At 36.1% G+C, this 14,834-nt stretch overlaps 1 protein-coding gene across 2 annotated transcripts in view; it reads right to left on the bottom strand.

Moving 5' to 3' along the window:
* The window catches only part of HTT (huntingtin), a 78,092-nt gene that overhangs the window by 16,464 nt on the left and 46,794 nt on the right, over positions 1–14,834 (bottom strand). For both annotated transcript variants that reach the window (XM_021550734.3, XM_021550735.3), the window contains 13 exons: positions 14,514–14,656; positions 11,435–11,642; positions 9,818–9,959; positions 8,405–8,584; positions 6,491–6,667; positions 6,170–6,246; positions 4,771–4,909; positions 3,099–3,221; positions 1,986–2,199; positions 1,639–1,784; positions 1,023–1,200; positions 643–735; positions 39–226 (listed from right to left, as the gene is read on the bottom strand). In XM_021550734.3, coding sequence (XP_021406409.2) covers positions 39–226; positions 643–735; positions 1,023–1,200; positions 1,639–1,784; positions 1,986–2,199; positions 3,099–3,221; positions 4,771–4,909; positions 6,170–6,246; positions 6,491–6,667; positions 8,405–8,584; positions 9,818–9,959; positions 11,435–11,642; positions 14,514–14,656 — 2,008 coding nt within the window. The remainder of the gene's footprint in view (positions 1–38; positions 227–642; positions 736–1,022; positions 1,201–1,638; positions 1,785–1,985; positions 2,200–3,098; positions 3,222–4,770; positions 4,910–6,169; positions 6,247–6,490; positions 6,668–8,404; positions 8,585–9,817; positions 9,960–11,434; positions 11,643–14,513; positions 14,657–14,834) is intronic.

The following is a 14,834-nucleotide window of genomic DNA, read 5'->3' as shown; positions in this document are numbered from 1 at the left end:
ACTTTTAAAGTCTTGAAAGCAAAACATAATAAACATACCAAGGGAGGTACTCTGGTGTAGCTGTTCACTAGAGGCAGCCTTGCTAAACTGATGATGATGTTCTTGAGGACAGGAGTGAGAAATGCAGGGATGCTGCTGTTTCTTCTGTGCCCCAGTGACAAGACAGTCTGTAAGCATTCCACCATCTCAGCTATAATTTCACATGCTGCAATAATGTGTTTTGTTTCTTTGTTGGGAGAGAAAAAAATTCAGCTTTACATATCCACTCAAGAGAAAAATAATTTAAAAAGATAAAACCAAAAAAATCTTAATGCAAGAATATGTTGATTAAAAAGGACAAAACCACAATAAGGACACAAAGAAAGGAATTTTTAAAATATCACACTTTAAGAAGTTCAGTCTGCAGCATGCTGCACAGTTAACAGAATCCCCCCAAAGAAAAATCCGCATTAATGTATAACTTCCAAGAAAAAGCAACTATACCTGTAAAAATATGGCAACCTATATTTAACAGACATTTACCACATACAATTAAAGTCTCAGATGAACTTTCACTGTTAAAAATAATAGTAATGGAAAGGATACCAAAAATATTTCTTCAATGAAAATTTAGGGCAGAAGCAAAATTCACTGGTTACTTACTCTGTACATTTGAATCAATTTCCCCCTCACTTAAAGGTTTTGAAGTATTCTTTCTTTCAGGACTCAGAAGTTGATTACCAGGTTCCACAGCAACTGAATTGGAGAAAATATTTTAATGATAAAGCTATTTCCTATTTCATATTCCATTTTTAATCAACACCACATAGTAGTCAAATGTTTGACATATCCAAAGCATTTGCCACGTTCAAAAAAAACCCCACTAAATTTAAAATGGAAAATTAAAGTAGTAAAAACTAAATTTGTTGAACAAATTGTTAATAAGGACTCAAAAGAAATATTCCAGACACGCAGCATTTGATCAATGATGACTGGCAATCTATTAACAAAACTTTTCTCCTAGTTGATCAAACTGCACTCACCTGCTTCTATGATAAATCTAATGCAGTTAATTAAGGAGCAAGCATATGTCACATGAGCTGCAGAAGACAGCAAATTCCAGAGACTGGGCTGCTGTAGTGTCAGACAGCAACAGTCCAGACCAGCTTGAAGATCTATACTTAATGGAATCTGGTCATGCACTAAATGCCATGATAGTGCCTGTACAAAAAGAGAAGTTCTCTGTTAACAGCAAATTCTCACAACAGAACAACTTCTAAACAAGGGTGACTTTTATTTAACTCAGTAAAATGTAAAGTATTAGTAGCAAATAATATTTTTTTCCCAAGAAAGCACTATTTATTTTAAGTACAAGAAAATCATGACATTTAAATACTGTTTACTAAGTGTCCCAAAAATCAGTGCAGGAGCCATTCTCCCAAATTCCACCAATCAATCTCTCCTTGTATAAAGCTGCCCTTGTCCCACAGCCCAAATCTGATTTACCAGCACAGGTCAAACACAAAAAAAACAGTGAAGAAATTTGTACAGTTAAGACAAAAGAATTGTCCTAATCAAGAATTACTCAATGTTGATTAGTTTGAGTTGTTCCCTCTCCCAATATTTCATCATATCTTTAATTATGCTGTAGTTTCTTACCTCTACTGACATCACTACGAATTTCAGTATATCACCCTCTTTGTCAGGAGGAACACGGAGACCAGCTGGTAGTTTTGAGAGTAACAACAAATACTGAGCCAGTGCACGACAAAGTGTCATCATAGACTGATACATCACATCATCTCCTATAAAATAAGACTGGATGAAATCTAGCAGTTTGAATTTTTTTCCACTCAATAAATGTTTTTCAGAACTATCTCACAAGCACTTCTATGCCAGGTATCTTGATTTTTTTTTTTAATAGTAAGTTCATGTATTCACAAGACATCTGTAAAGTATCTTTGCAGAGAAGAGAATAAACTTTAAAAGATCATTATTTCTATTACCAAAGATATCGCTTAGTTTTTTCCAGTAGGCTGATGGCTCAGTTGGCAATAGTGGTTGGAAAACCTGGTGGTTGGCTGGAAGGTTTTGTACAGCAGAAGACACATGATCCAGAGTTACCCTCCGAGCTGTTTCAAAGAGGCTGCTCTTCTGGTCCCTTGAGAGCTCATTCATGCCAAGGCTTAAACAAGGTGCTAACAAGCTCAGGTTGAACTCCTGAAATCAAAGAGGAGATAAAAAGAAATTGCTTTTAATGTGAAATCAGGTATCTGGCGGTATAATTCCAACATACTAACATGGTGGTAAATTTACAGTGTATTGATTAACTAACTTATTACTAGCACCTCTGCTCTACTGTGGTGTAACAATATGGTTTAGCCCACACTGGCTCAAAATTTGAATCCCAACCAGTACCACATTGGAAAGGAAAAATCAATATGCTTATTCCAAATTTTCAGGACAATGTGTGAATAAAGCTTAAAGATGGCATATATACAAGGAATTTTCAAGTAATAAGTTTTCAAACAAACAAGTCAAGTATCTTTTTAGCAACAGTTTCCCCACTATTATTTCTGCATACCAGCAGTAAATATCATGGTGAGAATTTGAACAAAATACATCCTTAGATACAAGCTGTCTTTATGCCAGATTTACTGTCTGTGGCCTGTTACTGACTTACTGCAAGTCAGCCAGCACAGATAATGGAGAGGTTACAAACACAGCTGGCCTTGGAAGAAACTGTATAGCAAATCAAGATTATGTAAAACAGTACAACTGGATTTTTGTGATTGCAATACATAAATAAACCTTTGCTTCCACTCTGTCTATTCAACCTGTACTACTAGTAAGTTACTATTAGCAACATTGCTAGACGGATATCCACTGTTTTACACAAATATCTACTATTTTAGTTTCTAAAGTTAAGTGAATTAGTATTATCAGTATATATTATCAGTATTATATACAAACATGCACATATATATATACAAATACATACACAAATATATACAAATTTAAGGTGTTTAAATTTAAGAATGTAAACACTTCAGAATGTTATCTATTAATACTAGCAATGGAACACTTGAACTAATTTCATCCTCTTCTGACAAAGTTACCTTGCTGGTCATGAAGGAGCTCAGGTCAGGCTGAGGAATCCTATTTACCAGCTCTGCTCCTTCTAGAAGCGCTGAGTCAGACCTGATGTAACACTGTGACCGCACTAGTGACACATACCAGTCCTTTAAAGATCAAAAACAGACATTTACTACACACTTCTTTTCAGAAAACAACACACTATATGGGGGCAGAGGGAGAACTGCTCATTAGCATTGAATGTCTAAGACATCCATAGGCTACATTAATATAAAAAAAACCCCTGTCATATTAAAAATCAAAGCAAAATGAACAACTGGTGAATGGAAATGGAACATCTTAAAGTGGACCAGTGATGTTCGGTGACAAGTTGTCTATTTCCATAAAGTCTGGACAGGGAATGCGGAAATACTGATCTTAATATAAAGTGCAGGTATTTGCATTAGGATCCTAAACCTGACCAGATAATCTAGGAAAACAACACAGACTTCACAGTAGTCACACAAATATAACAGTGATAAAAGAAAAATCAATACTATAACCAAGGAAGAAAACTCTTCAAGTAATATATATACACAATAAATATAAATAATAAATATAAATATAATAAACATTATATATGTGTGTGTGTGTGTTTTTAAAGATTCAAATAATTTGCTGACATTAATTAATTAGAACACAACTAAACCTGTCAGAGGTTCAAGGAGCATCTGGACAATGCTATTAGTCATGGGATTTATTTTTAGGTATCCCTGAAAGAAGTAGGGAGTTGGACTCATTGAGCTTTATGAGCCCTTCCAATGCAAGATATTCTATGATTCTGTGAACCATGCAGAAGCTGTGGGGGAAGGACACAAAAACTACTTTTGTTTAGTATTAACAGTGACAGACAAAGGAGATTTTTGGAGTAATTTGAAGACAAAGGTATGGGTAAATGGTTTCTGGGCACAGCATTTTCTCCTGCTGTCCAAGCAGGTCTCAACATCTCCCCATAGCCAATGACTGCTCAGACTCATCCCAACTATCAGCTAATCAAATAATTTTTGCTATCTCCATTACATAACTTTCCTATTACTGTGTATCACTGTAGAACATGGAGGGACAAAAAAGAGAAATTATTTGTACCATGGGACAAACTAGAAAAAAGGAAGACACAAAAGGCCCCAAGACTTGCTCTTAGCCTTCCACTTCACTTAGAAATAAACACGTCTAAGTACACAAAAGACAGAAACTGTTCAGTATGCTTGACTGTTCTCTGAAAGTAATTTAAAACCGAGAAGGAAAAACTGAACAAGCAATGTTTAATTTCCAAGAGACAGGCAGCAACGTTCAGCAAATGAATAAAACTAATAGCTGTAGTAATACACATCAAGAAAACAAGATTATTTATCTGTCTCTATTGAATTGTATATAAATATTTCCATTAAAGCTGAGCAAAGAAACCAAACTTGGTAAATTTTTCACAGCACTGTCAATATAACAAACATCTTAAGTTTGTGCTGATCATCTATCCTAAGTTCAAGAGTCAGCCAACACACACGAAATTAATCACTGATCTATATTTGAGATACAATGTGACAATCCTGAGAATATTAACTGTACAGTAAAAATAAGCTGCATTTAAATATTTTGTATAGAATAAAGCTTGTTTATAGCCAAGGCACTTTTAATGACTTTTTCTAAACATAATCTTACTTTGTCTAGAACTACATTCTCTAAAGGTGGTTGGTCTTCTCCATCTAGTGGGTGTGAGGTGACCAGAGGTGAAGGACTGGTTGTGTCTGGAGCTACCATGAGACGAAACCTATCCAAGAGTGAGTAGAGTCTTTGGTGTCTGAAAACAGAAGAACACATCAGCAGAAGGCTATCTTAGTTGTGTAAATCATGAAAAATAGAAAGATATCCAGTGACTCAATTCCAATCCCAGGACAGAAAAGCACTAGAGTCTTCAATTTTTTGTTAGATACATGCAGTCATATGATGCAAACTTTCTTCAGGTATCAGAGGCCAAAATTAATTAACTCAGCACCACCAACAAATAAAGATTTAAATTTAATTTAGTGTTAAAATCAGTGCTATACCTAAGCTTAAACTATAGCTTTCTTTATCTAGCACATCTTTTAATGAGTAAGAAGAGTCAAAGTTAGTATACTGATTATTTGAATGCAAAAAAATACATTTTAACAGAGCCTAACCAATAACCCACTAAAACTATACTTCTATTAAAAAAATGATCCCTCAATGTACTAAAAACTCCAGTTCCTGAATTTATGTCAGTGTCAGAGGTTTTTTTTTTGTACAGTTTCTTTTTTAATTCCACCACTGCTGTCAAGAACTTGTACAAAGTAATTTTTAATTTTTTTTTAATTAAATTGAACATTACCTATGTAAGGACATGATTACTGATTTACTGCAGTCTCGCATTTTAGGTTCTTTCCCCTACTTATTTCAGTCAACAGACAACCTCAAACAGCAATGACAAGAAGAGTAAATAAGGATCTTTCGAACATCAAACAGAAGTTTTTAAAAAAATTTGTAATTTGCTCCTTTTTATACAAGCAATTTAAACAGCCAGGAGACTAACCAATTAAAACTTTTAACACAGCTGTCTTGGGAAAAAAAACTAAACCAAACCAAACAAAAAAAAAAAAAAAACCCAAAAAAAAACCCCAGCAAAAAAACTTAAGAAACCCCAAGCCCACTTAGCTTGAACTGACAATATTTTGCAAGTTTGAGGAAAATAATGTTGGCTTTAGTACAACAGATTTTGTCAAAATATTAATTTGCAGCTGCTCTCTCTCAAAAGTTAAATACTAAGTGGGATGCAGGAAAGAGAATTTGAAGCAACCCTCTAGAGCTTGCTTCACTTCTTAGGGTGTTCTTACTGTATATTCAACACAGCCAGCACAACTGCTCCTTGTTGCCAGAACACACCAGCATCTTATGAGAGGCTTTAATCCCATTTTACCCCCAAAACCAACTCACTATCTGACCTCTAGGAAAAAAGTCAAAATGTGGGAAAACAGAGTTAACAGGATTTGTATTAGAACACTGCTTAGTTTGACATTTTAATGGTGTTATTGGTATGATTTACCTTGCTGCTAATCCACTGTTTTGAAGGTACTCCTGAATTCTATCCAGTTCTTCAACTGGTAACTGAGCAATGCTGTTCTATATGAAAAAAACCACAAGAACTTTACAGAATAGATGCATGTAAAATCCCCAAAAATACTTTTACTAAATCAACAAAGTTACAGGCAGATAAAGAGAAATAAAGTAAACATTCACGTATCTATGTACTAAATAAAAAAAATCGCCAAATGAAATCACTTAATCATATTGTGATGTACTTTAAACCACTGCTCTTGAAGCACTGGTAGCAGCCAGAGTGGCTCCCAGGCAGGGGGTGCTGTACCTGCAGCGTGGCTGCCAGCAGCATTTCCACGCGGCGGCAGGCCAGGGTGTCCACCATGCGAGCCAGCACGCGGAACGGAGTGCACAGCAGCTTGTCCACGTACAGCGTCAGCACCGCCCCCGACTGGCTCAGGTGGATTCCCTCCAAGCACTGCAACGTCTTCTTCAGGGTAGTGGGCTAGATGTTCAAACAGCATGGAGCAGAGAAACAGGCAAAAAAATTACAATCCATTTGGAATACAAAGATCTTAAACGGAAAGGTGCTCAGAAAAAACTATAGCAGACAAGATCAATATAATCATCTCCGTGTGAGTGAGTTACTGGGTTATTTAATTAATATGAACACTAAGTTGTTTGATGTGTAACTGTAAAAGCTTACTCTTACATGAGTGTCACCCTGATTCTTAAGATTTTCTAAAGCCTTCTGAGTTTACATTCTGTTGGAGAACTTTCCCACACAATTTCTGTAAACAACATATTGTTTACATTCTTTTATGGGGGTGGAGAAACTTGATGTACTAGTGGTTTGTCCAATGTCTTTGGAAAGGTGGCCCATTCACTCTCCAATCCAATGTCACCTTTGGGAAAGTATAAAAGTCGGAGTCAGAGAATAAACTTTCTTCTTTACCTTGCAAATAGCAGGTGGCTCGCATTGTGCTTTCACATGTCCTATAGCGACACATGAGTAAGCAAAACACAGGGAGCAAAACTTCTAGGGGGGAAGAAGCTACAGATTTAAGTGAAATTGCAAAAAGCTTTGAACAGAGTGAGAAGCTTTAACTCTTTTCTGGAAGAAGGTAGGAACATGTGCAAAGTCAAGACATGACAGAAATCCAGACAATCCTTGGGGGGTTTTCTGAGCATATGTTAAGAAACAGTAGTAGCAACTCAGGATCAAAAGGGTGTGCAAATAATTTTTAAATTTCTTTTTTTTTTTTTTTTTTTTTAATTTAAGCACCAATTCAGCACTAATATTCTAAACGGAGAAATACAGAGACAAACTAGTTTGACTCATGAAACCAATCTTGTTTTAGAGCAGTCTGTTAATACCAGCTATTTTAATTTTACTGTCTTTCCTGATAATCACCAAGAATTTCACACAGTGACTACATCTTTCATTAAAACATATTCAGTTTACTTCATTCTGCTGATTCTCAGCTAGTGAAGCCCAGACTAATATCATGTAACTTTAGAGCTGCCCTAGATTTGCACAGAGACAATGGAAAGAGATAGGAAACAGCACTGAAGCTACTCAGGGTGCAGGTGGCACAATTATCTCTAGATAATTATCACATTAATCACAATTATCTCTAGAGGAAGTCCAGCAAATGAAATTTTCCATGATTAAGAGAGATGCATACAACCTTACATCCCTATAAAACATCATCCACTCCTTTTAATTTGAAAACTAAAATAATCAACAGAAATAATACCTTGAATTTCTCAGTGATTTTCCCTCACCAAGTGGCCACATCTTTCAGATCAGATCAATGGGGAAGGCATAAGCTCACAAATCATTTTCATATTGCCAGGGTCCATGAAGATGGACTGGTTCCTACTCCTGCCACTGTAGTTAGTTTGCAATTTATACTATTAAGGCACTGAAATCAAAGTTGAAAGTTACAGCTTTAATTTACCTATCAGATATTGATTATGTGGGAAAATATCCATAAAGAAAGAAAAGCAGCTTAGCCATCTCCACCTGAATTCATAGATTTGATGGACTGGAACACATCTAATGCTGAAGTTGCTAATATAAGGTTAATTGCTTGCATTTTTAAATAAGTGACTTTAAAAATAAAATTACAAGTTGATAAATGACCCAGAAATGTCAAACTTTGCATACTTATCAGTTCAACTTAAGTTGACATGAAGTGACTTTATACTTTACAAGTAGTCAAAAAGTGAAACTCACAGCTGCAAGATTCTCACACCGTGACTGAATGGCCTGGATGAAGAGACCACTGGCTGCTGAATTCCTGTGAACAGCACTGATAAAGTCTTGTACTGGAGGCTCATGGGACAGATTTATCAAGTCTTGAACATGATTCACAATAAGCCAGGTCAGATGTTCTGAATCGTGTAGGTTTTGACACTGAAGGGGAAAAAATTAAAATTCAATTGCTGTAACACCAGTGTTAAGATTTTAATTACTAAACATGACACAAAATGAAACTTCTCATAGATAATTCTGGTAGCTATTTTGAAATAATGGCATGGAGTGTCTATATCTTAAGATCACCATCATTATTTTTATATGATAAATTTTCAAAATGTTTTGCTCTTGTTGCAAATTAAGGTATTTACCATAAATATGCAGCTTGTTTTTCTAAAACTACTAAAAAACAGGTTAGAAAGAGTTAAATTAAGAAGGTTGATTCAAAGATGCTGCTATTAATTAAATGTGTTTGAAATAAACATACACACAGAATTGTCTTGCAAAATGTGATTTTCATTTAGGCTTTTTAAAGATTTCTTATTACAACTGGTCTTTAACAAAAAACAAAGTATTTCTGGAAAGCAAATCCAAAGAGATCTGTCAATAATTAATGTCAAACCTCTAAAAGCTTGTGTATATCAACAAGCAGTGGAATGCAACACGAAAATATCTGTAGAGTTAACTAGGAGAGCTTGTACAGTACCTCATTAAAGAGGTTTTGGAGGATTTTACCTTGGACGACCTCTAATCTGACTCTAGTGACTGTCCATTAGTACTTGAAGTGCTTCCTAAACATAGCTTTCTGTTCAGTTGTACCTGAAAGGAATGCAGTTTCCTTACCTCAAAACTGATCTGAGGTGCAAAGCCAAGTGCAGTATCTCCTACTACTGAAAATTCACTTCAAAACTGCCCAATGAATTAAAACTGTAATATTCAGACACAAAAGGCCACAGCCACAGAAATTGTTCTCACTGGAGAACCAAAATGGAAGTTAAAATGTTAATGTAAAACCTCTTTTCTTAGTGTACAGATGGAAATTTGTTGTCTCCTGGACACTGCGCACTGCTACTGATGTCGGGAAGTCTGGAACTACTTAGTGTGCTCCAAGCACCTCCCAAGTAAGGGATGTGATACCCAGAAGGTAATTCTATTGCCCACCAGGTAAACTTTACAAGTCAAGAGAACTCTCAGTTCAGAACAGAAAACAATGCCAAGTGAGGTCATATCTAAGCTTACAGAAGCACCATCTGAAAATAACTAGTTTCATAGATGTTCATTTTTCACTTAACACACTACACTTTTTAGTTAATACATATCAGCAATAAATGACTGTCAGCATCCTAAAATAACTCAAAACTGTAGTTATAAGTGTCATAATTCAAAACTTACAACATAGTCACAGAAGAGAATGAGTGCTCCTCTCCTCACTATCTCACGATTGCACATGCCACGCTTAGATTCCAAGCTGGATTCATCGCTGTCTCCAGATACATGAGGGCTAAGTAATTTAGTAGTAGACAGGCTGTGTCGCCTACAAAAAGTACATTATATGTGGTTACTATTTTATTAGTATGGCTACTGAAACATGAACGACCCAAGTGCTTGGAGTATCCTACCAATGTCCTTACATGACATGCTTCTCTGTAAATGTCACTCAGATGTTACACTTCCTTGAAGTACACTTTGCTTTCCATCAGATCTTTATTTTTTAACAATTGCAGCACTGCTTATTACTTCTTCACACAGTCTAAAGAACCAAATGAGTTATTTAAAAGAAAAACATGGGCTGGGCTGTTGCATCTCTGCTAGGATGATAGAACCTACTACTGTATTTTCTTCTCAAACTAAGCCAGTGCTCTTGAACATTTAGTCTAGTGTCAGATTAAAAGTGATAACCAACCCAGAACAGAAATGATACTGGTAAATAATAAAAAAAAAAAAGCTCTTTTAGTTAACAGAATCATCAAAGTTGCCTGTAAGATTATTAAATCAAACCTTTAACCTAGCACCACATCATGGCTCACCACTAAGCCATACACTGAAGTGCCACATCCGCACATCTTTTCAACACTCCCAGGGATGGTGATTCCACCCTTCCCTAGAAAGTCTTTCCCAATGCCTGAGCAGCTGCTCTGCTTTGCTCAAAATCCTGGTAATCCCATGTTTCCACAAATTAGAATAAAATATTTTCAATACTTAAGCTTGAACTGAAGCAAGAATTTTGCATTCGTGAAAGTATTGAGGCACTTGAATTGTAGAGTAAGACGAGACTGCCCAACACCCACTGCACCAAAAAAGTCTCTCAAATCATTTGTTCACCTCCCTCTAGAGTTGACACAGAAATACCCACCCTAACAGGAGGTCCCTTCCTTATCCACTGAGGACAAACCATTCCAATGCCTGACAGGTGGGATAAACTAACTTCAGACCAAGAGAATACCCATTTTAGAACCTATCTCCAAATTTCAGACAACTAGTGTTAGATGAGGTTATTACAGTGCTTGATGCTAATACCATGTTTTGACAGCATTTAGCAACAGATCACTAAGAACACATAATCCTGTAGCTAGAGCTACAGTTGTATGATCCGACTGTACTACCACAAACACAACAGTGTCCATCATCTCCACTGGCTGGTTAGTTCCTAGAAATATGAGGTCTCCAAATAAACATGAAACACTAAGTATTTTGGTGTAGTTATTTCCATAGTTTCAATATAAAGTAGTACAAAGATGAAGTTTTCTTGCCTTAGAAGTGGAGAGATTACCTGGCAGTTCTGAGGAGCAACTGAGTGCAGGACACATTTCCTTAGTTAGGAAGTCACACCAATATCAGAACAGGCAATATGTACACACATGAAGTAAATGCAGAACTACATTTCATAATCTAAGCAGCACCACTCAATGGCCTGGCAGGCTTGGCAGAAAGCAGCTGTATTGTTTTAATATGATTTTAGAAAACATAATTATATGAAACACACTAATAGGGAACAAAACCAAAACTTACTTTGGGGTTTGATGCACTTCTGACCACCAGTTGTAGTTGGTATAATTGACAAGAAGCAAGATGTGACACCAGAGGAGAACTAAAGAAGGATGAGTGGGAATCATGGACTGAACAAGGTCACTCAGACTTTCAAGTGTATAGAAACTACCATCAGATCCATCTCCTGTAAAAAGTCTGGTGGCTGCAGCTGTGATTCTTCGAAACATCCCTGAAAACAATAAAACCATGTTAGAGTAACCAAGCTCTAGTCTGAATTCTGAAGTTTTAAAATTATTCAGGGTAGAAATCCTGCAAGAAAGGTAAATTCTAAGCAGTTTTACAAATTTAAGATAAGTCATGAAATTTGCCCACAGGTGTAAACCAGAAATTACCAGCTCTCAGACTCCATAAACAATGTTTATATAGGTTTCATGACAATTCTCATTAATCTGATACATGAAAATCTTGATTAACTTAAAACTGTCACCTGTGGACCAGGGTTAGTTTATTGTTTGTAAATTAAAACACAGATGTTCTACTTAAGAACCATGAGGTAACTACTACTCTACATGTTAAAGAACAACACCTATGAGTACTCTACTTCAGAGGATGGCTTTCCAAGCACATTTAGTTGCAACTAAATTTATTCTCTTTCATCCAGTTTCTAAAGTGCAAAAATAGGTATTTCTGCTACTACCCTGAAAACATAACATTCAGCAAAAAAGCAGAAATTTGCTTTCTGAATGGCTGATTCCTATGTTTGTATGCCAAAACAAATGTTGGGAAAAAAGAAATTAGAAAATGGTGGGAAAACGAATTTGTTTAAATTTTAAACAAATTTAAAAGGTCTTAAGGTATAGGACTTTTTGAGTTTCTATGAGAAGATAAGATCAGGACAAAAAAAAAAGTTTCTTTAGAATCAGTTAGGAACCAGGAGCTAATCAGAATAATGAAGGAAATTTGCAGTGTTACTTGATTTCCTTGCCAGACATACAGAAGAATGAAGCTGTAAATTCCACAGCCATGTGGACCAATTTAAGCTGCCCCCAGGACTGACAAACACACAATGTAAACAGCAAAGACTGGGAAAAATAGCTGAGTCTCAAATCTCTGGTTCCTCTTATTAGCAAAGCAGCATTTGCTAAACGACACCATCTAGTGACTTCCTACAGTCATAAAAGCACTTGCATGCTCATCCTTTTACTTTGTCCATGCCTTTTATTCCTAACTTCAAAGAACAGACTGAGAATGTTCACTTATAATCTAGTAGCTTCCGACAGTTGGAAACACAGGAGTCAGCAATGCTCACATTCTGAAAAACCTCCAATGGGTGAGAAGACAAAACGTCCAAGTAGAAGAGTGGTTAGAAATGACAGAACACAGCCTATGTTTCACAGATAAATTGCTGTAAGCTACACCCATATTTAGGAGAATATAACTTAAAGAGAAAATAATTATGGAGCTTCTAACTGAACAAAAGAGAAGTCTTACAAATTCAAGCAGTTAGTTAATCCTCAACCTAAATAAACATGTTATGGCTTGAAAATACAGCCCAGGTATCTGAACAACTTTTCTTTTACTCTGTTACACCATACAGGTACTAGTGGTAGTAATATACCTGAAGTTATTTCTAGTTTTACATTAAATTAATTTCTAGAGATCATCCAATCCACTTATGCCAATGCTCTGCATGAGTATTTTAATATTTAATTTTAATTTTGCATGAAAATGCCAACATAATTCCTGGCAGGACTCCCAGAGGAGCTGGGAAGCCAGTCACAGTACCAGACCTAGCTGAGCATTTCTTTCAGTTATCCCCAACCCCCACTGTGGAAGGACCCACTGCCCCAGTTTCAATCACCACCTTCATTTTCTCATTTCATTGCTCCTGGCTTGACACCATTTAATTACTTTATGTCAAAACACTTGGTGTAAGTTATTTGTTATAATATTTTATTCAAATATTTCTCCTAAACACAAATTAATATATACTTAAAACATATACTATTATAATTACATAATTTTATATAATAAAATAGTATAAAACATAATAAAATTATTACTGTAACAGACACATGGGAAGAGAACTGTCACTCTGTATGTCCAGAGTTCTGGGCCCTAAAGCACACCTAAAGCAAAGATTAATTCTGTGTTTCTTCACACACACTCCTAGAGTCTTTGCACCAAGAATCTCAGTTTGGAGAACTCCCATTTTACAGATCAAGGCACAGAACACAGAGTTCCTTGTCCCATGTCCCCAGGGAAGCCTATGAAGAACCAGGGACTTGTCCCAAGACCTTTTAAATTGAAGACAACTAAGAGTAAACCAAGGTTGCATTTCAGCTGCAAGCTGAAAATCAGAAGGCAAAAAGGGCAGTCAGAGCAAAGAAAGAATAAAACAAAGGCACAATAGTACCACTATACAGAAAATAAGATGAAGGCATCAAGCTATGAACTAAGGAAGTGCCAAAGAGGTATTTATTGGGTATCCAGCAGAAGAAACCTAAGGGAAAATTCCCAGACCTGAAGAAAGGAACTCAAGACTGGCTAGCTGGAAAAGCAACACCTTTCCTGGTTTTTTGGGGTGTTGTGGTGTTTTTTTGTTGGTTTTTTTTTTTTTTTTGGTTGATACGTTTTTTGGTTGGTTTTTTGTGTGGGCTTTTCTTTTCCTTGTTTGCTTTATAGATTTTTATTAACTATGGCAAAAGCCAGGAACCTTCCCTGTTGTGAGTCTGAGCTAGTGGTCTGTGACTCAGTATTTTAAGCTAGACATACCAACCTTATCCCCCTCCAAAGGGGATAAAACATGAGAAACACAGCCACAAATTTGTGTCTTTTGGACTGAAAAATTTTAGACAGTTACAAGAAGAGATGAAGTGTCACCATATATATTTTTTTCCACAAAGACAGAAGAAATGTGCAAAATGCGCCCTGCATGCATGAGCACCATGTTTAGTAAGTTCTCTACATGGAGTGAGATACAACATCTTCAGCACTTACAAATTCCTTCCCAGCAGTTCAATGCATTTACGAGTTGTATTGGATGCAAAAACCACCCTAGCACTGCATGCTATGACATGGACAACATTTCAAGTACTACCTGATTTGAAGATATGTATTAAGCACATAAGCAGTGTGCCCAGCTCCTGGCAGTAGAAAGTATGTTGCTGCTCATTCATGTCCACTTTTAATTGCTTGGTAACAATATCTTCCAGTAGAATGCCAACCAGTTGCAGTAAGAATCTTGAAAGAAACACATATACAATCAATAGGAAAATTATCAGTCTTTCAGAAAAAGATGAGGTTAGCCTATGAGACTTTGGTTTGAAAAATAAAATATGAAGTTATTCTCCATCCATCTTAAATAACATACTAAGTGAAATGCTACAGAACAGGTTAACCTAAAACAAATAGGATGCTC

Source organism: Lonchura striata, chromosome 4 (assembly GCF_046129695.1).
Source record: "Lonchura striata isolate bLonStr1 chromosome 4, bLonStr1.mat, whole genome shotgun sequence".
In the NCBI taxonomy this organism is placed as follows: domain Eukaryota; kingdom Metazoa; phylum Chordata; class Aves; order Passeriformes; family Estrildidae; genus Lonchura; species Lonchura striata.
This window is presented reverse-complemented; position numbering and strand designations above follow the sequence as displayed.